The sequence below is a fragment of the Mustela lutreola genome, chromosome 5, assembly GCF_030435805.1.
Source record: "Mustela lutreola isolate mMusLut2 chromosome 5, mMusLut2.pri, whole genome shotgun sequence".
NCBI classification, from domain to species: domain Eukaryota; kingdom Metazoa; phylum Chordata; class Mammalia; order Carnivora; family Mustelidae; genus Mustela; species Mustela lutreola.
Window position 1 is genome coordinate 66,433,084 of NC_081294.1, and position 26,157 is coordinate 66,459,240.

At 40.1% G+C, this 26,157-nt stretch overlaps 1 protein-coding gene across 2 annotated transcripts in view; it reads left to right on the forward strand.

Annotated features, from left to right (window-relative positions):
- The window catches only part of MEGF10 (multiple EGF like domains 10), a 165,563-nt gene that overhangs the window by 45,331 nt on the left and 94,075 nt on the right, over positions 1 to 26,157 (forward strand). For both annotated transcript variants that reach the window (XM_059174463.1, XM_059174464.1), the window contains exons 3-4: positions 4,402 to 4,503; positions 6,230 to 6,330. In XM_059174463.1, the coding sequence (XP_059030446.1) occupies positions 4,402 to 4,503; positions 6,230 to 6,330 (203 nt within the window). The remainder of the gene's footprint in view (positions 1 to 4,401; positions 4,504 to 6,229; positions 6,331 to 26,157) is intronic.

The window sequence follows — 26,157 nt, forward strand, 5'->3', positions numbered from 1 at the left end:
GAAAATGAAATCACTTAAAATACACAAGGGGTGCTTGTTATTAAAGGAATCCCATGCAGCAGCCTTTCAGAAACTGATAATTCCACGAATTATCTGTTCCTTCTCCACATCCCCTTTCCCTGGTCTGTGAGTTTACGTGTCAGCATCTACTGGGGTTTCTGTTAAAGAAGACACAAGAGAAGAGAACCATTCTTGGCCCATCCCCATGGGAGGTGGCACACAGAAGTGGTAATAATTGAAGCAGCAAGTCCTGAAGCGAGCAGAGATAAGAAATGATGATTATTACCATATCTGATTAAAGTAACAAGATCATTTTGGCAGATAGAATGTAATTAACCACTTTGGAATGTGGCCAAGCGATGATGGCTTCTCCCTGCCCTCCCTCTCCCTCCTCCGCCCCCTTCTTTGACCTTAAATTAAATCTTGCTGGGGTTTCTCCCTGGATGATATTTAATAGGTTAAAGTCCTGGTGATGATATGTTTTCAGTGTCTTTGAGAAGATTAAGCACACAAGCAGGAGGTGAAGAGTTACACATCTCTGTGGTGAAAATAGTGTAGAATTGAGATCAGATTCCCTTTATACCACAGTTTGGCACTCATTGTCTGCTTCAGAAGCTTCAGATGTTCTGATGACATCTGAGAGGTGGCACAGGTCAGCGTGGTGTCTGGGGGACACGGTGTTAGTGCTGGCTCTAGGCTGACTGCTAGCACAGGGAGCTCAGGGTTGCTCATTTGTGATAAAAACAGGATTGGACTAGACAGTCAAGAAGGCTCCTTCCCGCTCTGACTTGAGAGCCGCTGATGAGGAACACAGAGGTGTGGACGGTTAGCAGAGGGAGGCACTGATTATGTTCAAACAGCAGCTTGGAAGCGGTGATAAAGACCCAGAGGAGGCTGGCCTGCCCTCAGAGATCTTTTCCTTCATAAGGCAAGCACACAGCCTCCACAAAGTGGCCCCTTGAAAAGTGACATGTTAATTTTTCAGCCGTAGGTGGGTATTAAGCAAATCAGGTATAGTCAGTTACAGAGTATTTGGCAGTCATAATTTGAAGAATATTCATTATTTACTAACCTGCTTAGGATGCACTCAAGTTTAAAAGTAATTTTCAGAATTATGTGCATAGTGTGATTATATTATGATAAAAGCCGAAAAACTAAACCAACACAAAAAGCTAAAAAACCCCTAGGGACTATAAAAAAGCCAGCAAAATGCTGTTGGTGGTTATTTAAGAGTCAGAGAACTCTCTGTCTCCTAAAAATATTGTTTTCCAAATTCTGTAGTGTGATTAGAATACCATTAAAAATGGCCAGGCGGGGGTGGGGGAGAGCAAGATTGTATGGAAAAGAAAAAGAATGTATAAAAACCAACAGGAAGGAAATTTGGTGTGAAAAGCCTAAAAGCCTTAAAGCCCTTCCCCCATAGACTTCACCAGAAGCCTGTTTGTGATCAACGTGCAAATTAGTTTTCAGTCCCTTCTGAATCAGAGGAGTCAAGCTGGAAGAGAAATGCACAAAGCATAATACATTTTGTCTTTGTGTTTATGTATTTCTCTATCAGAGCCCTGTTGTGTTATTTCTAGCATTATGGGCTGGCCCCTCTTGAGAGCTCTTTGGGGGCGGGAATTGCAGAGATGTTCAAATAACTGTTTGTTGAATTGGAATCCTAAATTGTTTGATGACCCTTTTCTAGAGAAGAGCTTTTTTTCTGTCCTAAAACCAGAGAAGCCTCCCTCAGATGTGTGCTATTAGTGAGCGGCAAGTGGCTAGAGGAAAAAAATGATATATTTCAGCATCTCCTCTCCTTTAAGCAATCCTCCAGACCACAAGAAATTAGTGATTTGCCTGTGGAATCCATTTGCCTGTGGAATCCATTCTTCTGTCCACATTAAATAGGATGTGTTTGGCCAGGACTTCTTTGTTGATTATCACTTCTGCTCACCAAGTCAGACAGACCTTAACCATCATAACACGGCCTTTGAATTTTATGGGAATAATGCATCAAGTTTAGTTCCAACAAACCAATTTATGGGGATAATGCATCAAGTTTAGTTCTAACAAACCAATTTAGTTCTGTTTAATTAGTGCTGTAGAGCCTGGTAGAATATTTTTGTCACCCAATCGGCCTGGATGGATGGTAGTTTCTTTTTTACTCCCCTAGCATGTGTGGACCATAGCTGCTTTGTTCATGGGTAATACAGGACTATACCTATATGCAGAGAACATTCATTCATTTTGTTCTGCACTGAAAATGGAATGGAGTAATAACGCTCTAGGCCTCGAGATTCAGTTATTTACAAGCAGCTGGATAGGCAGGGAAAAAATTGGTGAGAAAGTCTTAGAATCTGCATTAACCTGAACCTCAGAACCGTGCTAGAGGTCAGAAGACATTGTGGTCCATATATACAACGGAATATTACACAGCCATCAGAAAGGATGAGTACCCAACTTTTGCATCAACATGAATGGGACTGGAGGAGATTATGCTGAGTGAAATAAGTCAAGCAGAGAAAGTCAATTATCCTATGGTTTCACTTACTTGTAGAAGATAAGGAATGACATGGAGGACATTAGTAGAAGGAAAGGAAAAGTGAAGAGGGGAAAATTGGAGGGGGAGACGAACCTTGAGAAACTGGACTCAGAAACAAACTGAGGGTTTTGGATGGGAAGGGGATGGGTATTAAGGCGGGCGCATGGGAGCCCTACATCAAAAACTAATGATATACTGTATGGTGACTATTATAACAAAAAAATACCTTATTGTGATAATTCATTCCAAGAACCTTTATATTTTAATAGAGGCCTCTTTTCCCCTAAAGGGGTTGTATCACAGACATGGGCGTTTGTATTGCATATACTCATTGGAACATGCTCTTGGGGTAGCCTCAGGTGGCATACAAGAGAAAAGGAAATAGTCACCTAAAATGCATGGAAGAAATTCAGAGTGCCAAGGAGGAAAGGATCTTCAAGACCATCTGTGATTCTCTGGTTTTAAAGTGTGATACTCAAAACCCAGGGAGTAAAATTATCTGCTGATGGCAGTCTAGTTTCTCCACGCCCAATGAGGATAACCAGTTATCCTGGTTATCAGATTATTCTGCTAATTCAGTGATCTTTTCAATAGGGCCTGTTGGATCTGCATGAGATTTGTGGAGCATCCTGAAATTAACCTACAAATCAAGTTGCCATGATCCAAAGAATGAAATACACAAAAGTGTGAACAGTATGATTATTTTATGGATTTCCTATTGAAGCCTAAGTGCAGAATAGCAAATAGAGGCCACGTGGAGAAAGAAATCCCCCTGTGGGGGAGCCCAGCACCACATAGCTTTTCAAATGAGAGGGTTGTACTGTGTGTCTAACCTGAATTCTTCATGCTGACGTTTCAGCCGCATTCCTTCTGTACATTCTCTAGTCCATAGCTCCTAGTAATGAAGTTGGACTATTGATTTGCTGCAAGTGAGTCCTTTATTGGGGCCCATTCCATTTGCTAGTGTGAATTAAAGATTTTAGTGAAAATCTTTGAGACTGTTCAAGAGAAGAGGATTAACTTATTGGGCCAAGAGGATTCTCCAGGTTTTCCTGTAGGCAGGAATTCTAAGCCCTTGAGCCTGTCTGTAATGGACTGCTTTAAAATAAAGAACTATGACATTGAACACTGAATGCTCTTTATGTTTTATGGATGTTTTCCACCTACATTCTCAGGACCTTAAGATTGCATGTTTTTACTTTAACAAGAAGCTGTTAGTGAAAATGTATTCGAAACCAGGCTAAGTAGCAGCAGGCCGTGGATATGTATATTTCAGGCTAATTGTTTCAGTGATATGTTTAGAGACTTTGTAGTTTTTACTTAAAGGTTGCATATATTCTCTCAGTGCCTGAGAAGTAGGGCAGGCACACAAAACCAAATTAATTCAAGTTTCAACCTGAGAAATATGTTCTTTCTGGTTTTCCGGAATCAGTACCAAAATGTATCGCTATGAATATTCACATGGTCTCCGTGCTTATTATTTGCATGCAGACTTAGATGGAAAACTTCCTGTGAAAGGTCTGGATTAACCCTGCATGTCTGGGATAAGGGGATGGAATTAAATACAGAACAATATGTGGCAATCATATCTGTAATCATGTCTGTAAATCATGTAGGATTATCAGAGTTTATGGTGAATGGGAAAGAGAATTCCTTTTATGAAATTTAGAACATGAACTCTTGTCTTTTGCGTGTATCATTAATATCTGTCCTTTCGGTGCTCTGGTTCAAATGGACACCTGGAAACATTCTCTATTAAAAGTCAGTGTAGAGTCACAAGTGAAGATATTAACCTCTGATTTTTTTTTTAATACATGGTATATCATGACTGTAAGAATAAGAAATATTGATTCCTTATCTTTCTTCTTTTTCAGCTACTCAGTGACTGTGCAAGAGTCCTACCCACACCCCTTTGATCAGATCTACTACACTAGCTGCACTGACATCCTGAACTGGTTTAAATGCACACGGCACAGGTAATCGAAGCTCAGGTGTATTTATGAGTTTGGCTAACTGGGAAGGACTGTAGTGCGGAAAATTAAATATTTGATACAATGTGTCCATTTGTCTCATAAATAGTTATTGAGTGCTTGCTATTATCCTAGCCTTGTTCCAAACCATAGGAGTTATATAGAAAAAGCAAAACTGTTTCTGTGCCCTTGAGGAGCTTACAGAGACAGTGTCTACTAGCTACCATCCTTTGGTTAGCAAGAATTCATGCAGCTTTTGTGTGGTGCATAAATGGGGGAGACCCTCTTGAATATGGACATCACTAGGTACCAAGACATTCATATTCCAGCATATGTGTCTACTTGATTATCTGACTCAGTTTAGACTAACTTAATTGTTTTTTAAGAGAGAGAGAGAGTGCATGCACATACATGCACTGGGGGATTGGGGAGAGAGGCAGAGGGAGAGAGAAAATCTTAAGCAGAATCCACACCAGCACCGAGCCTGATGAGGCCTAGATCCAAGCTGAAATCAAGAGTCAGATGCTTAACCACTGAGTCACCCAGTTGTCCTTAGACCAACTTAAATTTGACCTCAATGTAAGGCACATAATTTTTTTCTATAAATGTGAAAACAGAAAAGGAAAACATCTTAAGTAATAACGTTACTATGGAAGGGAACTGTGATACCTTACTTTTATTTGTAAAATGCTTACAGTGGTGTGAGTCATGGGTCTAAATATGACACCTGTTGATTTATGCTGCATTAAACATTAGGCTCAATATTATTTCTTCAGACATTCCTTATCCACTCTATCTAAACAAGTATTCCCTTCCTGCCCACTCTCTTCCCTTACTTAGGCCTTATTTTTCATCACACCATATAATCATTACCAGTCATTGTATGACATATTTCTTTATTTAATATGGATCTTACTGTAGGTCTGTCTTCCCCAGTAGAATATAAGTTCCTTGAGGGCAAGGCTTTATATTGTTGCTCATCATGAGTTATTTCCCCAGTGCCTAGAGTAGTGCCTGGAATAGAGTAAGTGCTCAGAAAACATGTGTTGTATAGATAAATCAGTGAATGGATGAAGATTTAATTAAATGAGGGTCGTTTGTCTATAACCTTCTATTTTATAGTGGGATGAGACTGCATTGTCATAGATTTTTCAAGGAATTCTCTGAATTCTTCCTTAAAACATATGTAAGTAAAGGATAATTAGATCAGTGTCATATCTGAAATTATTTTTAAAAATTTTATTTATTTATTTGAGAGAGAGAATGAGAGCATGAGCAGGGGGAAGGGTTGGGGCAGAGGGAGAAGTGGGTTCCTTGCTGAGCAAGGAATCCTGCATGTGGCTCAATCCCAGGGCCCTGGGATCATGACCTGAGCCGGAGGCAGACGCTTAACCGACTGGCCACCCATATCCCCATCGTATCTGAAATTAATCAATAATTTCCAAGTTATCTCAAGATAAGTGAAATAGGAAAGTCACGAAACTTCTGATCCCTTGAAATAAAGTATAGGTTGACTAAAATGGGCAATTTTAATAAATTCTTAAACAAAAAGATAAGAGCATAATATTGGTCAAGACATGTAGTACATTCTCCTTCTTACCTATTTTAGAATACTTCACTTTTCATACCTTTATTATATTTAATAGCTCTTCTGTATCAAAATATAAATTCCTTATTCCTAATCAAATTGCCAGTCAAAAAAAGTAACAATGTGATTTTTTCTTCCATGCAGAATCAGTTATCGGACAGCCTATCGGCATGGGGAGAAGACTATGTATAGGCGCAAATCCCAGTGTTGTCCTGGATTTTATGAAAGCAGGGAAATGTGTGTCCGTAAGTAAGACCTTTATCCCCTTGTGGGCAGCTTGTGTTTCCCAGTGTTGGTGTGCACTTGTGAATGGCAACCGAGAGGGAGGCCCGGGGAGGTGGGGCAGCTTGAACCATTCCCTGTCACCCTTGGCTGCTGCTTTCCTGATCTATGGAATGAGGGAAGCATTGCTTTGTCCCTCTGTCCTATCAAAAATCTCCACATGAGTGTCACTTGAGGAGAAAACAGATGTTATAGAAGGATGATTTAGGGCCGGATGTCTCAGTGTTAATTACCATTTTGCAATAAATGTCTCTTTGGAAACTGGTCAAGGAGTCACTAGACTCAGGTCACAGAAGAGAACAGAGGCAGGACTTCCCCGCAGCAGCTGACCGGAGTCCCGAGGCAGCTTCTGAGAGGCCACTGTGTTCTTTTCTGGTGCACAGAATGATGAAGCTTACAAAAAGCAGAGGAGCTTTCACACTAAGAAACAGCTCTAAGTCTGAGTCACAAAGTAGACCTTCTTCTTTGTCATTTTCTGTCTCCCCTCCCCATCTCACCAGTTCATTCTGAAATGTTTCAGGGGAAGTTGGAGATTTTATGATGCACTTTAGAAGACTGTGGAATTTCATGTCAATTAAGTTTGCAACTAAGGTTTCTTTCCACTGTGTTTAGGATGTAGAGAAGAGAGATCAATAGAAAGGGGTGTATTCAAATATTTTGGCTCCGCACACAGCTAGAGGGGCAGCATTGCTTTCTGAGCTGAGGCACTGGTGTTGAGTAGCATCGAGAGAGACAAGGTTCTGCTTTAAACTGAAGACATTAGGAATGGTTGGACACATCCTGGCTTAAAAGAGCCGGGTAATGTAGCACTGGGTGACTTTGGAGAAGCCCTTTATACCTCTCGGATGCTCCTTTGATCTCAAGTGCAGAGAGAACTTAAATGGATAGTATATGTGTCCTCTTTCTTCCAATGACTGGATTCTATTCTTTTTTTTTTTTTTTAAATTCTATTTATGTATTTTAGAGAGAGAGAGAGAATGGGGGGAGGGGGAGAGGGAGAGAGAATCCACAAGCAGACACCCTGCTGAGCATAGAGCCTAATGCAGGACTTGACTCCAGTCTTGATCCCAGGACCTTGAGATGATGACCCAGGCTGAAATCAAGAGTTGGCCACTTAACTGACTGAGCCACCCAGGTGACCCTGGATTCATTTTTTATAGGAACGGGTGCAGTTCCTCAACTTTGATTTAGAGCCGGGGCTCTATGTCATAATAAATGTTCATTGAAAAAATTAGAAAATGTAACAAGAGAAAAGGAAAGAAAAGAAAGAAAAAGAAAAGAAAGGAAAGGAGAAAAGAAAAGGAAGGGAAAAAAGAAAGAAGAAAAGAAAAGAAAAATACAGTGTGAATATATTTCTTGGTTAGTAAATGTACTTCTGTAACATATTGCAAATGTCAGTGTGTTACTGAATTATAGATTGTTAGCAAATTTCAGCTGCTGAATATTTATGTGATTTCCATGTTTTACCTATTATGAACTGCTGGAGAAGACATCATTGTGGTTAAATCTTTGTTCATCCCCTTAATGAATAGGTAAGGATAGATTCCTAGAAGTAAAATTGCTGGGTCAGAGGTATACATGTATTTTTCAGATGTTTGGTGTGTTTCCACTTTATGTGGGATTGCTTTCTGCTTATCCCTATGCCAATTTTCCCTTTACTAAAATTTTCTTAATTTGCATGTCTTTGATTAATAAGGATGCTGAATAAGAAAAATTACATGTTTATAATCAAACATCTTGGAGGATAATCACTAACTGATCTCTGTGGCCCCGGCTGATGGGAATTTTCCAAGGAAAGCCCTGAGTGCACACAGGGGCACAGGGGTGGGGGTGGACCTCAGCTGTCTCGGGCAGCCACTTTACCCAGAAGCTTCAGGGTAGCATTATCTTGGTGCCCATGCTGGGGCTCAAACTTACAAGAACAGTGGTCAGTACAGTAAAGGAGTGATTCTATCTCCCAAGGTTCATTTCTCTTACCCATTTGCCAGAAGTTGCGTATAAAGTCAAGAAGTGACACAGAGCCTGGAGGGCTACCTTCTGGTCATACCTTCTTTCCTTGAAGGCTTGCACATGGGAAGCTAGATTTTACTGGCAAGCTGGTGAGACCGTGGATCCAAGCAGGGTCGGTCGGTGTTTAGAGCTTCATGGTCCATGCCTTCCAGAACCCAGCACCTCTGTCATTTCGTTCAGTACTGTGTCCCATCTCAGGAAGCTGGGCAATTCCCCAACCCCATCATACCCGAATATTACAATGGTAAAAATAACTTTTCCTGTATCTCAAACTAGGCAGGTTGCAAGATGTCCTCCTCACTGCTTGGATGGCTAGCTCTAGCATTTGCTTCTAAAATTTTTCTTTTTCTAAGCCTTTCAACCAGTCAACTGCCCCTGGAGACTGAAACATTTTTCTTTTAGATATGTTAATATATTTAAGCAGCTCTCTGTCTGGTCACAGAGGCCTGGGAGCTATTTGGTCTCTTTAAGGGTATTTTCCATTTCTCCACTCTGATGTGTTGATTTCATAGCTTAACCTCAGTGGACACTCAAGCTTCCCTTACTTCCTTGTTCCAGGAGATGCCTCTGGTCAATCTTCTCTGCCCTCAATAGCCGGTACCAGTGAGGCACCCTTGTGGATAGGAAAGGAAGAGAGAACACAGGATTCTCTTTTTTTCAGTTAGGTTTTGCTGTTGGGCACCTAGTGTCGTTACCATTGTTAACTGTCATCAGTTACCAGAAGGAATAGAAACACAGGAATCAGTACTAATTTTAGTTTAATTTTTGGTAGTAAATTTTCCTAGAAGGCAAAAAAGGGCGATTTCATGCGACTACTTACTTGCATTTGGAAAAAAGTTTCCTTCCGGTAGCTGGAGTAACTCCTTCCGGAGAGCAAGCTCCATCCTCCCAGTTCCTCCCACCCCTCCTTCCTCCGGCCAACGACGAAGCCCACCTCCTAGACTCAGACTGTACAGAAGCTGCTGGTTGGCAGAGTACACTGAGTGTGTTCAGAAGATAGATTATGTCATCAGGCAGGAAGAATCGAAACAGAAAATATAGGGTATGGCGTTGGAATCTGGGTGGGGGAAAAATGGTTGGAAAAATTTCCAAAAGGCAAATATCATTAGACGTGACGATGTCCATGATTTCTTAGTGAGGTTTTCACCTGTTCCTAAAAATAAACTTTTTACGTTTATTCAACTTCCAGGGTTACTCTTCTAGCCTAATCTTGTATTTAATTACTCTTGATTTAGAGAAATTAAAATGTTAATGAAGAAATGCCCAGAGGAATGAAATGGATTTAGTATGTGTGTGTCTGTTTGTACATTGTATGTGTATATAGGTTTGTGGTGTATGTAACATGTATGTGTAGATATGATTTTTTGTTATCTGTTAACTTTTTAAATTTGAGTCTAGTTGACACATGGTGTTATGTTAGTTTCAGGTGTGATTCACATAGTGATTCAGCTTCTCTATACGTTATGCTCTGCTTACCACAAACTTAGCCACCATCTGTCACCATAGAATGCAATTCCAGTATCACTGACTACATCTCCTATGCTGTGCCTTCTATTCCTGTGACTGATTCCCTCCGAAACTGGCAGCCTCTACGTCCCTTTTCCCTTCACCCGTTTGCCTGTCCTTCTACCTACTTGCCTCTAGCAACCATCAGTTTGTTCTCTGTATTTACAGGTCTGATTTTACTTTTTGTTGTTCATTCATTCATTCTGTTTTTTAGATACATTACACAAGTGAAATCACATGGTATTTATCTTTCTCTTTCTGACTGACTTCACTGAGCACAATACTCTGTAGGTCCATCCATGTTGTCATAAATGGTAAAGTCTCATCCTTTTCTTTGGCCATATGATATTCCGTGTGTATGTGTGTGTGTGTGTGTGTGTGTGTGTGTGCGCGCGCGCGCACGCACGCGCGTACATGTGTGAATGCATCCCGTCTTATTTATCCCCTCTTTTTTTTTAAAGATTGGCCACCTGCATGTCTTCTTTGGAGAAATGTCTGCTCAGATCCTCTGCCCACTTTTTAATTCGATTTTTTTTTTTTTTTTTGCTATTCAGTTTTATGAGTCTTTATATACTTGGGATATTAAGCTCTTATCAGATTTATGATTTGTAAATTTTTTTATTAGTAGGTTGCTTTTCATTTTCTTGATGATTTCCTTTGTGGTGCAGAGCCCTCTTAATTTGTTGGAGTCCTACTTGTTTATTTTAATTTTTTTTTTTTAAGATTTTATTTATTTATTTGACAGAGATCACAAGTAGGCAGAGAGGCAGTCAGAGAGAGAGAGAGGAGGAAGCAGGCTCCCTGCTAAGCAGAGAGTCCAATGTGGGGTTCGATCCCAGGACTCTGGGATCATGACCCGAGCCGAAGGCAGAGGCTTTAACCCACTAAGCCACCCAGGCGCCCCTGTTTATTTTAATTTTTATTGCCTTTGTTTTTGGCATCATATCCATAAACTTAACACCACGATTGATGTTAAGAAGCTTACTGCCTGTATTTTCTTCTAGGAGTTTTATGCTTTTGGTACCATGTTCAAGTCTTTAATCCATTTTGAGTTTGTTTTTGTGTGTAGTGAAAGACAATTGTCTGGTTTCATTCTTTACATGTGACTGTCCAGTGTTCCCAGCACCATTTATTAAAGAGACTGTCTTTTCCTCATTATACATTTGTGGCTCCTTTGTCGTAAATTAATTGACCATATATGCATGGATTTATTTCTGGGCTCTCTTCTGTTCCATTGATCTCGTGTGTCTATTTTTATGCCAATACCATACTGATTTGATTACTCTAGTTCCAAATCAGGAAGCATAATGCCTCCAACTTTGTTCTCATTTCTCAAGATTTCTTTGGCTGTTTGGGGTCTTTTGTGGTTTCACACAAATTTCAGGATTGTTTGTTCTGTTTCCATGAAAAATATATCATTGGAATTTTGATAGGGATTGTGTTGAATCTGTAGGTGGCATTGGGTGCTTTGGGCTTTTTAATAATATTAATTTTTCTTTTTTTTTTTTAAGATTTTATTTATTTATTTGACAGAGAGATCACAAGTAGGCAGTGAGGCAAGCAGAGAGAGAGAGAGAGAGAGAGAGAGGAGGAAGCAGGCTCCCTGCTGAGCAGAGAGCCTGATGCGGGACCGATCCCAGGACCCTGAGATCATGACCTGAGCCGAAGGCAGCGGCTTAACCCACTGAGCCACCCAGGCGCCCCAATATTAATTTTTCTAATCCATAGCATGAGATATCTGATATATTGAAGTTATGAACATAAAAACCTGGTGTTTCTCATACCAAATTCAGCTTATAGATGTTCTATTCATCAGTCTAACAAACTCTTACAAACACAGTGAAGGGCTTCTAACTAATGTTTTACAAATTTAAACATGATCAAGTTTTAAAAATGGAACTTATGCTTTTAAAATGGAATAAACATTATAGGGTTTGATTGTTTCACACATTTCTTTATTGAATTTAAAATATTCACAAGGCTGAAATATCATTACCCCCTAAGAAAATAATTATGCCATCTCATGTTTTTGCTTTACCGTTAGAAAAAAAAAAACTTTTAAAAAAAAAGTTTGTTGAAGTTTTTAATTAATTAATTTGTTTTCTTCAATTGTAGTAAAAAATGCATAGCAGGAAATTTCCCATCTTCCTAATTTTTAGGTGTATTATTCAGTGGTATTAAGTGTATTTACTTTGTTATGCAACAGATCCCTAGAACTTTTTCATCTTTTAACACTGAAACTTTACACTTATTAAATCTGAATTCCCCCTTTTCCCTTAGCCAGCCCTTGGCCATTCACCTTTTAACTTCTTTCTGTTGCTGGGATTTTGCTACTTTAGAGACTTTATGTGAGTAGAATCATATAGTTTTTGTCCTTTTGACAGACTTATTTCACTGAGTATCTGTCCTCGAGCTTCATCCATATTGTACCCTTTGCTAGAAATTCTTTTCCTAAGCCTACATAATATCCCTTTGTATTATTTTCTGAAGTTTTTAAAAGCAGGCAATATTGTCCTTGGTAGAAGATACCGAGCCCATTGTCTATTCTAGATGTATTCCATATTCCTGAAATTTGAGACTTATCTAGTCCTCGTCCTATTTTTCAGGTTAGGTTAGAACCATCAACCCAGTTGGTGTCCCTGTTTGATTGAATTTGACATATCACTTAGTCATTAAAATATATAAATGTATTTGTGGCCTAACTTTACTATGGTAATTGCTACAATTAAGATTTATTTATTTTTATGTAATTCTTACATTTTATGACACCTATCTCTTGTAAATATTAAAATGATATCTGATGGCCTCTTGCAAATCTTGTGGCTAGGTTTGAATGTGAAATCATAACCTCTCAGGTCATCTTGTTCATGCTCTTCCATCTTGCCTTGATGCTGGTCCCATATACAGTCTGAAGTTTACAAGAGTGGCAGTTGTGTGGCTGTTCTTCCAGGGTATTAGTTTCCTCTATAAATAGATCAGCAGTCCCCAGATGCTTTGCATTTTCCATCTTCTCAAACACCCCACCCCTATGTATATATATTCCATGCAGTTCCCTAATTTAGAATTTTGGTCTTGTTCCTAAAGTGAAAAGATGAGTAACACAAATTGACCTAAATGTAGTGGTCAGTTGACCAAGACTATGTATGAACATCTATTTCTCCCTCATTGTTTTGCCTCCCTCCTTGATCCTTCCCCCCTTCCTTTCTATCTACATACCAGTTCACCCATCCAATTATTAGAAACTGAAATAAGTTAGTGGATGCATGAGCATCATTTTGTATCTCACTTTGTACATGTGAGTGATTCATAAGATAAATTAGATGGGATTCTGGGACAAAGGGCATGCACGTTTTATCACTAAGGATCAGGTTCAGCTATGAGATGGCAGTTTGTTTCTTTCTCACATTGGAGCCTCGAGTTGGGTAACCCAGTAGGGTCTCCAAGCAATGTTTACTTCTTAGCTCCACCGTCTCTAGGGTACAGGCTTCATCTTCATATACCATTGTGGATCTCCACGTATCTATCCTGGTCCCAAAGCAATGAATGGAAGAGATGGGAGAAGGGGCAAATGGCAATGCCAGCTGTCTGTTTTTTGGGTTTTTGGTGTTTTTTTTTTTTTTTTAAAGATTTTATTTATTTATTTATTTATTTGAGAGAGAAAGCATGACCAGAGGGAGGGGGCAGAGGAAAAGGGAGAAGCAGACTCCCCGATGAGCAGGGAGCCCAGGACCCTGGGATCATGACCTTAGCTGAAGGCAGATGCTTAAGTGAGGAGCCGCCCAATGCTTCCAGCTGTCTTTTTTAAAGAAGGTTCTTTTAAATAAAAGTGAGCACATTCCATTGCCACTTTGTCACAGTACGCCCTAACCTGCAAGAGCATTTTAATTCTGAATGGTCAAGGGCCCACTAAAAATATATTTTTATTGGAAGGAAATAATGGATATGAGGTTGAAGGAGCCGTCTTAACCACATTTTAAGATTTTTTAAAAAAGATTTTAAATTTATTTTCAGCGTAACAGTATTCATTGTTTTCTCACCACACCCAGTGCTCCATGCAATCCATGCCCTCTCCAATACCCACCACCTGGTTCCCCCAACCACCTACTCCCCGCCGCTTCAAAACCCTCAGATTGCTGCCCAAACAGGTTGTAACAACTTGCTTGTCCACTAAAAGTATATGAAGATACCTCTTCTCCACATCCTCACCAACACTAGGTAATACTATCGCTTTTGGCTTGTTGGGGGAAAATGGTATCTGCCTTCCTATGCATTCCCATAAGTACCAGTGAAGGTATTCTCTCCAGAAACGTACATTTATTAGCAATTTATAATTCGGTTCCAAGGATGGGGATAGTCTAGGGGCTACAGTGAGACTGCTTTGTTCATCCTTTCCCTTCTCACCCCAGAGTTCCCCAGGTCCCCCTTTTCCCAAAACCTTAACTGTTGGCAGCTCCAGGGATGGTGTGGAGCCAGGGCGGCCTCTTACCTTCTCCCCGCAGCTCCCTCCATGAGCACTGAGGAAAGAGGAATAGTCTGTGGTCCTCTGGCAGGAAGGGCAGCTTGGAGCAGCACAAGCCTAAATGCAGCGGTGTCCATGGAAAGGAGCTGAGATCCAGACTCACGATGTTTATGCTGCCGCAGTTGTGGAATAAATGAGCGTTTGAGGCAGCTCTAAGGGTCTTACCATTATTTACAACATTGGAATCTCAGGATGATGTGTTTGGAGTACATACAACTGATTTCCAAACACATACTTGAAACCGACTTCTTAGCAAGTAGGAATCTCCTATATCTATAGGAGATACAGATATATAGATATAGATATATAGATTAGATTGGGTTCATGATACTAGGAAAATCTCACAGGAAAAGTAGCCGCAGAGTGGGAAGTTGATGCCTCTCCCTCCGTGGGAAGGATTGGTTAATTCCAGGACAAGGCTGGCCATATGTTCTCACTCTCATGTCCTAGGTTTCACCTTGACTGATGACAGGGACTACAGATAGGGACTGAGCTGAGCTGCTTGGGGCAGCACGAGAATGGACACGGGTCATGGCCAGGGTTCCCTTCTCTAGGCCGGCTCCCATCCTTTTGCCTCAGATGCCCAGTGTCCTTCCTGCTGAATGCTCCTGTAAAAGAAGGAACTACCTTGAGACCTATCTCCTTTGTGGGGGACTTAACTCTGCCTCTCTGTTTTTGTTAGATGGGGAAGGTCAAGTGGTAAGTTCAAATTAAAGCTGTAATGGGGGAATTGCAAGCAGTGTGGCTTGTGAGGAAGACCTAGGAAGAGGTTTGGGGACTGAGTCACCCACTCTATTGCCTTGTAGGCCAACCCTGATGGCGGAAGATCAGCTTCCATGGATGTGCCCTGCATGTCTTTGGCAATCATTAAGAGAACTCTGGAACTGTAAACAAGAAGCCTTAACTCCCACTCCCACACACTGAACAGTATATGATTTCCTGTTCTTAGTAGAGACCAGTGTGACAATTGATTACCGTAGCAGTGAATGAATATTCACAGCTGATTTTTAACTTGGCCAATTTTATGAAAAACAGAACTGGTTGTAGGGAAATAAGGAGTTAGTACTGGGGTACTGTTTATATAAAAAAATAATTACTGCAAATGTACTTTATTCTTGTTTGAATGCCCTGCTTCAGTAAACAATGGGTTTTATACCAAATTTGGGGTTAAGGGCTTAAAGACATCTGTAGCTCACTCATGCAGGACTATTTTTCTTCCAGGAAGCAGATAGACCACATAGGTGGCACTTAACACAACCCATACATTTTCCCTCTTTCCTTTCCTTTCATTTTCTTTCTTTCTTTCTTTCTTTCTTTCTTTCTTTCTTTCTTTCTTTCTTTCTTTCTTTCTTTTCTTCTTTCTTTCTTTCTTTCTACTAGAATATTATGTTATGCTAAGCTGGAATCAACAAAAACCTTCTCTTTTGGGAGAGGGCACCATCTCTTAGAAGCAGTGACCTGGAACACCGTACCTAGAAGGATTCTGAGGGGGAGTACCTGAGTGGCACAGTTGGGGAAATATCCAACACTTCGGTTTTGCTCAGGTTGTGATCTCAGGGTCGTGAGATCAAACCCCCACGTGGGCTCCACGCTAAGCAAGGAGTCCGCTTGAGATTCTCTCTCCCTCTGTCCCTCCCCCAACCTTTCTCTAAAATAAACAAATAAATCCTAAAAACAAAACAAAACAAAAACAGAAGGATTCTGAGGCCACGTAAGTGCTAAGAGAGAACAGAGTGACTCATCAGTGATGTCTGTCATTGTCATTGGGTGGCCTGAGTGCCTTATACTTGCCATAGCTGTAATAGACCCTAGTAGCATTCTGTAACATTTTGGACTTCTGGAGTCATGGGGATATCATTTATGGTTCCTGAATCATGCAATTGGCCATAGCTTCCTATTATACCCACCTTCCCCCTTGAACCATGAAGTCATATACCATTGTTTCTGCTATTGTCCCCAGGAATAGAGCGAGCTCTCTCTTCATGCACTGGAATATCTGCCAGACTTACTCAGGATTATATTGTCAGCAATTTACGGAATTGAAAAAGAGACCCAACAGCCACATTTTGCCCGGTGTCAGCCGTAGGAGGGTCTGAGAGGAGGGAGAGTGCAGGCTTGGGCAAATTGTCCTAATGGGCAAGGCTTTTGGGAAGAGCTGCCCTGTGTATCCTTATTTCCTTCACCTGGAGTTTGTGGAAGAACACAGGAAACTCCTCAGTCTCAGGCTTCATGTCATTTCGGTCTTTTTTTTTTTTTTTTTCTTAAGATTTTATTTATTTATTTGACAGACAGAGATCACAAGTAGGCAGAGGCAGGCAGAGAGAGAGAGAGAGTGAGAGGAGGAAGCAGGCTCCCTGCTGAGCAGAGAGCACGATGTGGGATTCGATCCCAGGACCCTGAGATCACGACCCGAGCCGAAGCCAGGGGCTTAACCCACTGAGCCACCCAGGCGCCCCTCTCATTTCGGTCTTTTGCTGCTGCAAAGTTTTGGGCTCAGATTTTTCAAGATGAGAACTAAAGTACAGGGCAAGATGCCTTGTTCAGGCTGTGAAGTTTTTGCTCTTGACAGAGGGCCGTTGATTGACGAGCTTGGTGTCTCTCTAGGGAATTTAGAGGGGCAGAGTGAGACCTTAAGGAGAGAGGAATAGCTCCCTGATGCTGAAGGCTATTTGAGCCTTGTGCTATGGATTTGCTTGACTCTCACAGCCTCGATTAATAATAAAGTTGTGATCTTGTGAAATATTTCCAAACAACTGTGGCTGGTAGACCCTTAAGCAGACCCTTTTGAGTCCACATAAAAGCGAGACAATCCTGTTAGGCTAGCCAAAGGGATCTTGAACTGACAGTAGTCAGATGGTGTGTTTCTAAATATACCTACTCATGATGCCCTTTCTGCCACTGGCAGGGGATTTTTTCATGTTTCCATAGGGACCCTGTATTCTGTTGCTATGGAGCCCAACTTGGTGCAGAGGAACCTATCACTAAATACTGGGAAAGGTCCTTTGTCCACATTCTTCACCAGTAGAAATTCCAATTTTCCCACACATCTATTGGAACCTAAACTTCAGGTTTCCACTTTTGGTTTTTGGTCTCAGCTAGTAGTAAAGATAACAAACCTGATAAACAATGCAGAGAAATTTTTATTGGTTTACTGATGGTCAGTGTTTGCTCACTAGTTAGGATTTTATAAAGAGGAACTGTGGATTTAATAATAATAGTAATAGTAATAATAAACCATGAATTCAGGATAACCTTTGCCAAACAGAGGGAAATCATGTCTGCTGTCCATTTTTTTTTTTTTTTTTTTACTGAGAAAGCCTGACATTAGAGTCCCATGGAGGCAGGGCCAAAGGGAAGCAATGAAAAATCATTGCCTTATCTCTAGAAAATTAGTTCCTGCAATTTTAGCTTTTGCAGGACAGGTGGAATTCTCACAGGTCTAACAATTTACGTGGTCTTCTTACAGGGATAGATAATAGTTAATAGAAAATCTCAGAACAGAGAAGCTCAGAACTTTTTATAGCAAAGTCATTTTAAAATAATGGAAAAAACACATTTAAATCAATTGTTGATTTAAATGACCAACCACAAAACATTGACCTGGCCAGGTAATGACAGAACTTGCATTTTTGTCTTCTGGCATGGTGACTGTCAGCACTTTCACAAATAAACCAGTAGTAAACCTGGTACATCCCTGTGGGCCACACACAGAGTTGCTAAAGGGATGGGGGGGGGAGTCACGTAATAATATAAGCAGGATTGCATGGACACTATTCTTCCTGTAAGCTGCAGCAATATCCCAAGTTCCAGAGGTGGTTTTTGTCTTGATCAATAATTCTGAAAGGGTTGAAGGAAATCAGCTATAGCTGAACCACCCCAGAGAGAAACAGCCTTCTTAGGTAGACCACAGAGGATAGCATGATTTGAAGATGGGTTTCCCTGGCCTCTTGGGCACATTGGAGGGGCAAAGGCTGTAGGAGCAAGTCTAAAAACACGGCCACCAAATGGATGTTTAACCTCAGAAGCAACTAGATTGATCTATTGTACTTAACATATGATTGGGGGACAACAAAAGAACTCTGCATGTGGCCTCATGTGAAGTTGATCTGCTGATCCAAGGAGGAGAGTAAGTTTCCAGAAACTTGGACCCTGGGTGTTATCTGTAGTTATATGCCCCTAGTGTGAGCTACTAAATTCCCATCCCATAGTATTCACTGTTGCATTATCCAGTAAGTTTGGGAAATGCCTTGTATTTGGTCCCCTTTCTCAAAGATTTATGGCAGTCTTGTAAAGGCTCTGGAAATGCTTGGAGTAAAAAGACATGTTTCAAGTTTATTTGCCCATGAAATTCCACCCCCACTCCCACTTTTCTTCCCCAAGATCCTGATGAAACTGATAGTTCTCAGACTCTACTTATTTGGGAAACAATGTTATAAGGAATTTGGTGTTCTTTTGTATAACCTTAGACTGGTAATTATAAATATTTAACTTATCAGGGACTCGTTGGATCTTTAATTTCTTGGGTTTTCTTCCTAGCTCCCTGAAACTGACATATGACAGGCAAGTTTAAGGTGTACAACATTATAATTTGACACACTTGCATGTACTGCAAGATGATTATAATAGGGTTAGTTAACACCTCCATCATCTTATAGAATTACTGTTTCTTGTTTGTGATGGGAGGATTTTTAAAAAAGATTTATTTATTTGCAAGACAGAGTGCATGGGGGAAAAGAGAAAACATCCCCAGCGGACTCTGCACTAAGCATGGAGACTGATGTGGGGCTTGGTCTCACTATCCTGAGATCATAGCTTGAGCACATGGTGAGAACATTTAAGACCTACTTTTCTTAGCAAGTTTCTTTATATAATACAGTATTATTAACCTTAGTTGTCATGCTGTACCTTAGAGCCCCAGAACTTGTTACTGCAAATTTGTACCCTTTGGATTGTTTGGGTTTTGCTATTGAGTTGTATGAGTTTTTATATATTTCGGATATTGACCCCTTATCAGACACAAGATTTGCAAATACTATCTTTCATATTGTCGGTTGACTTTTCATTTGGCTGATCGTTTCTTTTGCTGTGCAGAAGCATTTTACTTTGATGTAATCCCACTTACTTATTTTTGCTTTCATTGCTTTTGCTTTTGGCGTCCTGTCAAAAAAAAAAAAAAAAATCACAGCACTCTTTCCCTATGCTTTCTTCTAGGAGTTTTATGGTTTCAGATTTTATATCTAAGTCTTTAATCCATTTTTGAATTAATTTTTGTAAGTAGCATAAGATAGGGGTCCAGTGTCAATCTTCTGCATGTAATTTTCAGGTTTTCTTAGCACCATTTATTTAAGACACTCTCCTTCCCCCACCCCCCTGAGTATTCTTGGCTCTCTCATCAAATATTAATTGACCATCTATGCCTTATGGGCTCTCGAATCTGTGGCAATGGTCTGTGTCCCAGTACCATACCGCTTTGGTTATGATAACTATGTAATATAGGTTGAAATCAGCAAGAATTATGCCTCCAGATTTGTGTTTATTTCTTAAGACTGTGTTGGCTCTTTAGGGGCGGTTGGTGGTTGTAGAAGAATTTTGGGATTGTTGTTTCTATTTCTGTGAAAAATGCTATTAGAATTCCAAAGCTATTGGGAAGCTATAGAGAGAACATTGAATAGGCTTTGGGTACTATGGGCATTTTAACAATATTAATCCTTCCAATCCAGGAACACGACATCTTTCCACATATTTGTGTCTTCTAAAATTATTTTCATCAAAATTGCATAGTTTTCAGTGTACAAAAGTTTCAGCTCCTTGGTTAAATTTATTCTCAAGTACTTTATTGTTTTTGATGCTATTGTGAATGGAACTGTTTTCTTTCTTTCTTTTTCAGATATTTTGTCATTACCATACAAAATTGAAACTGATTCCTCTGTGGTCGGTTTTTTTGTATCCTATAACTTTACTGAATTTGTTGATTAGTTCTGTTTTTGGTGAAGCCTTCAGGATTTTTCTTTATATAAGATATTATCTACAAACAGAGACAGTTTTGCTTCTTCCTTTCCAATATTGATGCCTTTTTCCCCCTCTTCCTTACCTGACTGCTCTAGATGGGATTTCTAGGACTAAGTTGAATAGAAGTGGTGAGAGTGGGTGCCCTTGTCTTGTTCAAGATCTTAGAGGAAAAGCTTTTACTTTTTACCATTGAGCATGGTGTTAGCCATGGGCTTGTCATATATGGCCTTTCTTAAGTTGACCTGCATTCCTTATATACCCAATTGGTTGAGAGTTTATATCCTGAAAGCCTGCTTTATTTTGGCAAATGCTCTTTCTTCACCTATTGAGATGATCATTCAACTTACCTTTCATTAGATTAATGTGGTGTATCACATTTTTTAAAGGTTATTTATTTATTTGACAGAGAGAGAGAGAGAGATCACAAGTAGGCAGAGAGGCAGGCAGAGAGAGAGGGGGAAGGAGGCTCCCCACTTAGCAGAGATCCCGATGTAGGGCTCAATCCCAGGACCCCGAGATCATGACCTGAGCTGAAGGCAGAAGCTTAACCCACTGAGCCACCCAGGTGCCCCTATCACATTTTTTTTTTTAAATGTTGAACCATCTTTGCATCCCAAGGATAAATCCCTTTTGCATAGTGTATGTGATCTTTGTCATGTGCTCTTAAATTTGCCTTGCTAATATTTTGCTGAGAATTTTTACTTCTATATTCACCAAGGGTATTATTTGATAATTTAGTTTTCTTGCAATGTCCTTAACTGGTTTTGATATCAGGATAACACTGCTTTTGTAAAATGAGTTTGGGGGTGTTTTCTTCAAATTTGGAGAAGAGTTTGAGAAAACTGGCATGAATTTTGTAAATGTCTGGTAAATTCACCAGGGCAACCTTTTGGTCCTGGGCTTTTCTTTGTTGGAAAGTTTTGTATCTCCTTACTCTGATCAGTTTGTTAAGATTCACTTCATGAGAGGCGCCTGGGTGGCTCAGTGGGTTAAAACCTCTGCCTTCGGCTCGGGTCATGATCCCAGGGACCAGGGATTGAGTCCCACATCAGGCTCTCTGCTCAGCGGGGAGCCTGTTTCCCCCTCTCTCCGCCTGCCTCTCTGCCTACTTGTGATCTCTATCTGTCAAATAAATGAATAAAATCTTAAAAAAAAAAAAAAAGATTCACTTCATGATTCACTTTTGGTAGGTTTTATGTTTCTAGGAGTTTATCCATTTCTTCTCAGTTCTCCAGTTGGTTGATTTATAGTTGTTCATAGTAGCATATTGTAATCTTTTTTATTTCAGTGTTACCAATTGAAGCATTCTCCTCTTTCATTTCTAATTTTATTTGAGTCCTCTCTCTTTTTTCCACAGGTAGTCTATCTAAAGATTTGTCAATTCTGATAATCTTTTTTTAAAAAAACCAGCCCTTAGCTTCATTAGTCTTTTTTACTGAGTTTCAGTCTCTATTTCTTTTATTTCTGCTCTTTATCACTTCCTTCCTTAACTTTGGGCTTAGTTCGTTCCTTTTTGTTTTTGTTTTTTTCTAGTTCCTTAGTTCTTTGATTTTTAGAATTAGATTGTTTTTTGAGATACTCTATTAACGTCTGTGTTTATTACTATGAACTTATCCTTTAGAACACCCTTTTGCTCTATCCCATAAGTACTGATATGTTGTGTTTCCTCTTTGGTTTGTTTCGAGACATGTAGGGTTTTTTTTTTAATTTTGTTGACCCATTGGTTGTTCAGAAGTATGTTGTTATATTTCCACATATTTGCGAAATTTCTACTTTTTCTCCTGTTAGTGATTTCTACTTTCAACCCACTAAAGTTGAAAAGATACTTGAAATGATCCCAGTCTTCTTAAATTTGCTAAGACTAGTTTTTGTAACCCTTATCATTTGATATCCTAGAGAATGTTCCATATGCAGTTGGGAACAACACTACTCTGCTGTCTTGGGACAAATGTGTCTTATATATCTGCTTCAGGTCCATTTAGTCTAAAGTAAAGTTCAGATTCAGCGTTTCCTTATTGATTTTCAGTTGAAAGTAGGATTTTGATATATCCACTGTTGAAAGTAGGATTTTGAAGTCCTTCTACTATTGTTATATTATTGTTTATTTCTTCCCTTATATCTGTTGGCATATGGTTAATATATTTAAGTGTTCCTATGTTGGGTGCATATGTATTTACAATTAACTGACCTCTTTAACATTATATAGTAATCTTCTTTCCCTCTTGTTACCCCTTTTGGCTTACAGTCTCTTTTCTCAGATACAAGTATAGGTTGGTACCCCTATTTTCTTTTGGTTCCCATTTGGCTGGAATATCTTTTTTTCATCCCTTCACTTTGAGCCTGTATGTATGCATAAAGCTGAAGTGAGCCTGTTCTGGGCAGCATATGGTTTGGTCTTTCTTTTTTTTTTTTTTTTTAATAAGATCAGTAATTCTGTGCCTTTTGATTAGAGAATTTATCCATTATATTTAGAGTACTTTTCAGTAGGTAAGGACTTAATAATGCTGCCTTTTTGTGTTCTGACTGTTTGGTAGTTGCTTTGTCCTCCTGTCCCTCTGTTTGTCCCTCTGTTGCTGCCTTCCTTTGTGAACTGATGATTTTTCCATAGTGGTATCCTTTGATTCCGTTCCCTTTGGGTATCTTCTGTAGGTTTTTGCTTTGTGATTACCATGAGGCTTATATAAAATATATTATAGATATAATAATCTCTTTGTGCCCTCTTGTATTTTTCATTCCATTCATTATGTTTTTCAGAGTCAGAATTTCAACTTAGTTCTTTCCAATTATTTTTTGTTAAACTTCTCATTTGTTTGAATATTGTTTTCCTAATCTTAGTGAATTATTCTTCTTTTGTTCATGTAGCTAGTTGAGCTTCCCTTAACAGATATTTTGAATTCTTTATCTGGTAAATTGCACAGCTCTTCATGTGTCTTTGAGGTTAGTTATGGAAGATTCCTGTGTTCATTTGGTGGCATCATGTTCCCTTGATATTTAATGTTCCTTGAAGTCTTTGTTACTGTTACCTTCACATTTGTAGTACCAGACACCTTCTCCGGTCTTTACTAACTGACTTTAGAAGACAATGTGTTCTGTCAGCCCTGCTAGGGATTCTGAGGCTTTCTCAGACTCTCTATTGATGTGTTTGCTTCTTTCTTCTTGCTCCCTCTTGTGGCAGAATTCTTAAACTTGCATGCCTTCTATTCTGGAACACACCAGGCCACGTGCTCTTTTGCTTTCCCAAAGCAGAGTCTCTCCTTGGCCCACAGATTTGGGCTGACTTCAGGATATGTTCACTAGCCAGCTGCCAAAGCTCATTCTTACCACCGTTGAGAGCATACACAGAGAGCTGGACACAGAGTTTGTGTGGGGAGTAGTTTGAGGAACATGGAGTGTCCAAAGTGTTCATGGGCCGGTTAGGAGAATCCGCAGGCTGGGCATTCCCAGTGGCTCATGGGTGGGCTTCTTGGTGAACTGTGAAATGCAGATGGTAGGATCCACGTTGCTTTAATGCCCTCCAAGATTCCTATCTGCTGCTCTCTCAGCCTCTTCCCTCTCCCCAGTCATGTAGGTCACAACTCTATACTCTGGATGTGACAAGAGAGAAATGGGCCTCTCTGACAAAGTTCTACACATTTGGGGGAGCTGCACACTCATTCCCACACTCTCTCTTTTTCCCTGGCATGAGAAATCACAAGCACAGAAGGGCCCTTGCAACACTGAGCTATGCTGTCCTGGGGGAGGGGTGATGAGTAAAATATAACTCTTCCTCTTATCCGCTCCATTGTGTCCACACTTGCATTTTGGTTTTTTTTTTTTTTTTTTTTCTTCAATGATGTGCTGGAGCTTCTCTCCTGGAAACCTGGTCTCCCACAAAGGCTGTCTCATCCATGGGTGATTGTTGAAGAGAGTGTTCTTCAGGGGCTTCTGGGCCATGGCCAAGATGGACTGGAGACAGTTCATGGGCCACCACAGGGTCCACAGCTGGGACTGAGGTCTGTATGTCTACTCCCTGATGCATGGGTGGGCAAGACGCCTGGGTCCTTTGGAGTATGGTGCTGAATCCCACAGCTCGCATAAAGGTGATTTTTATGTCCCTGGGGGAGATGCTGAATTGCTTTTGAGGGAGAGTACAATCTTAATATCTGTTTTAACAACTCAAGAAAGGGAAATACTTGGTTGAGTCATGAGAGGATATAGCAGACCTTCTACCCTTCACCATGACATAGAAGATGTACTTATTTCCTGGCTTCACCATCAGAGCCAGCATTGGTGGGGCCTCTCCTCCAGGCTTTGAAGATTATTAATCCAGACATTTCATGGCCAACAATTGTTCACTGAAAATGAAGTCATCAGTGAGTATGCCTATGAAGTTGATCTTGATATTACATTCAAAATAGCTATATAAATGATAGATTTGATTAGAGGGCAAAAACAAAAACTAAGAAAAAAGGACAGTTATGTTAAAAATGCCATCTGTTAAAGAACTTAAAAGCTGTTTATTCTGAGCACCTTTAGGACCATCACTGCTCTTTTCATAAAGCAGGTCTAGTAGTTTGTGCCAGAGGGGGCAGACCCGCGGGCTGGATGACGTGATGTATAATCATATTTGATTTGGTCCACAGAGTGTTTTACATTTTTTTTTATTTAACATGAAACTTGAGACTTTCCTCTTCCATGGAAAAAACAGGCAATTGGTAGCATTGGCTTGATGTTATTATGTGGCAGGAGACTAGAGCCATTGAAGAGGAGCTGCCCCTTTTATTATTTTCCTTTTATTATTTTTAGTTGAGATATAATTGACATATAACATTACATTAGTTTCAGGTGTACATTTCAATATATATATGTTGCAAAATGTTCCCCACAGTAAGTCTAGTTAACATCCATCACCACACATAGGGGCCAAATATTTTTTTTCTTGTGATGAGAATGTCTTAGATTTACTCTTAGCAACCTTCAGACATACAGTACAATATTATTAGTAGAGTCACTGTGCTGTCACTTATTTTATAATAGGAAGTTTGTTCCTTTTGACCTCCTGGAGCTGTTCCTTTTACATGAGCAAATGCTCTCTCAATATTCTCAGGCCTTATTTGACCTGCTTATTCTCATCTTGATCCCACATGACTTCTGGAGGCATTTGAGTTCAAGTTCCCTGGTTTTCGTGGGACATTCTAGTAGCAAAGGTCCTGCTGCCAGTTTTCTCTTGGACCCTTCATCCTCCTCTCTTTGAAGAAGTTCTACCACTTATTTCATATATTTGGCTTAAGTCTTCGATCCTGAAATGCACATATGTCCCTGACAAGGAGATAACCTTTGTTGTTATTATTAGTCATCAACCCTTGGCTATGAGGACTCCATTTATTGCCAGGCTAGTGGAGATAAGGCTGTAGAAAGAACATGAGGGCACCAGAGTCTAAAAGGAAGTGTCCAGGGACTGCCACCAAGGAGAAGGGAGGTGTGAGAACACTGAATGGGAAAAGCAGCTACCATAACTCTGACACCCATTACCCTCTTAACTGCCTTGAGCTGGCCTTTATTATGAATGTGTGAATCAGATGTATTGGCTAACCGGAAGCAAAGTGTCTGGAACCAAGTGACACTGAGATGAAATACGGCAGACTAGGAGAAATGCCGTGTGGCAGAAAACATGCTGTGGGAAAGAGTATTTGTGCAAAAATTCCGTGGCTCCATGGAGAGTGGTCGAAGCAAGAGGAATGCCTTTCCAAAAACTGAGGAGCCTGGT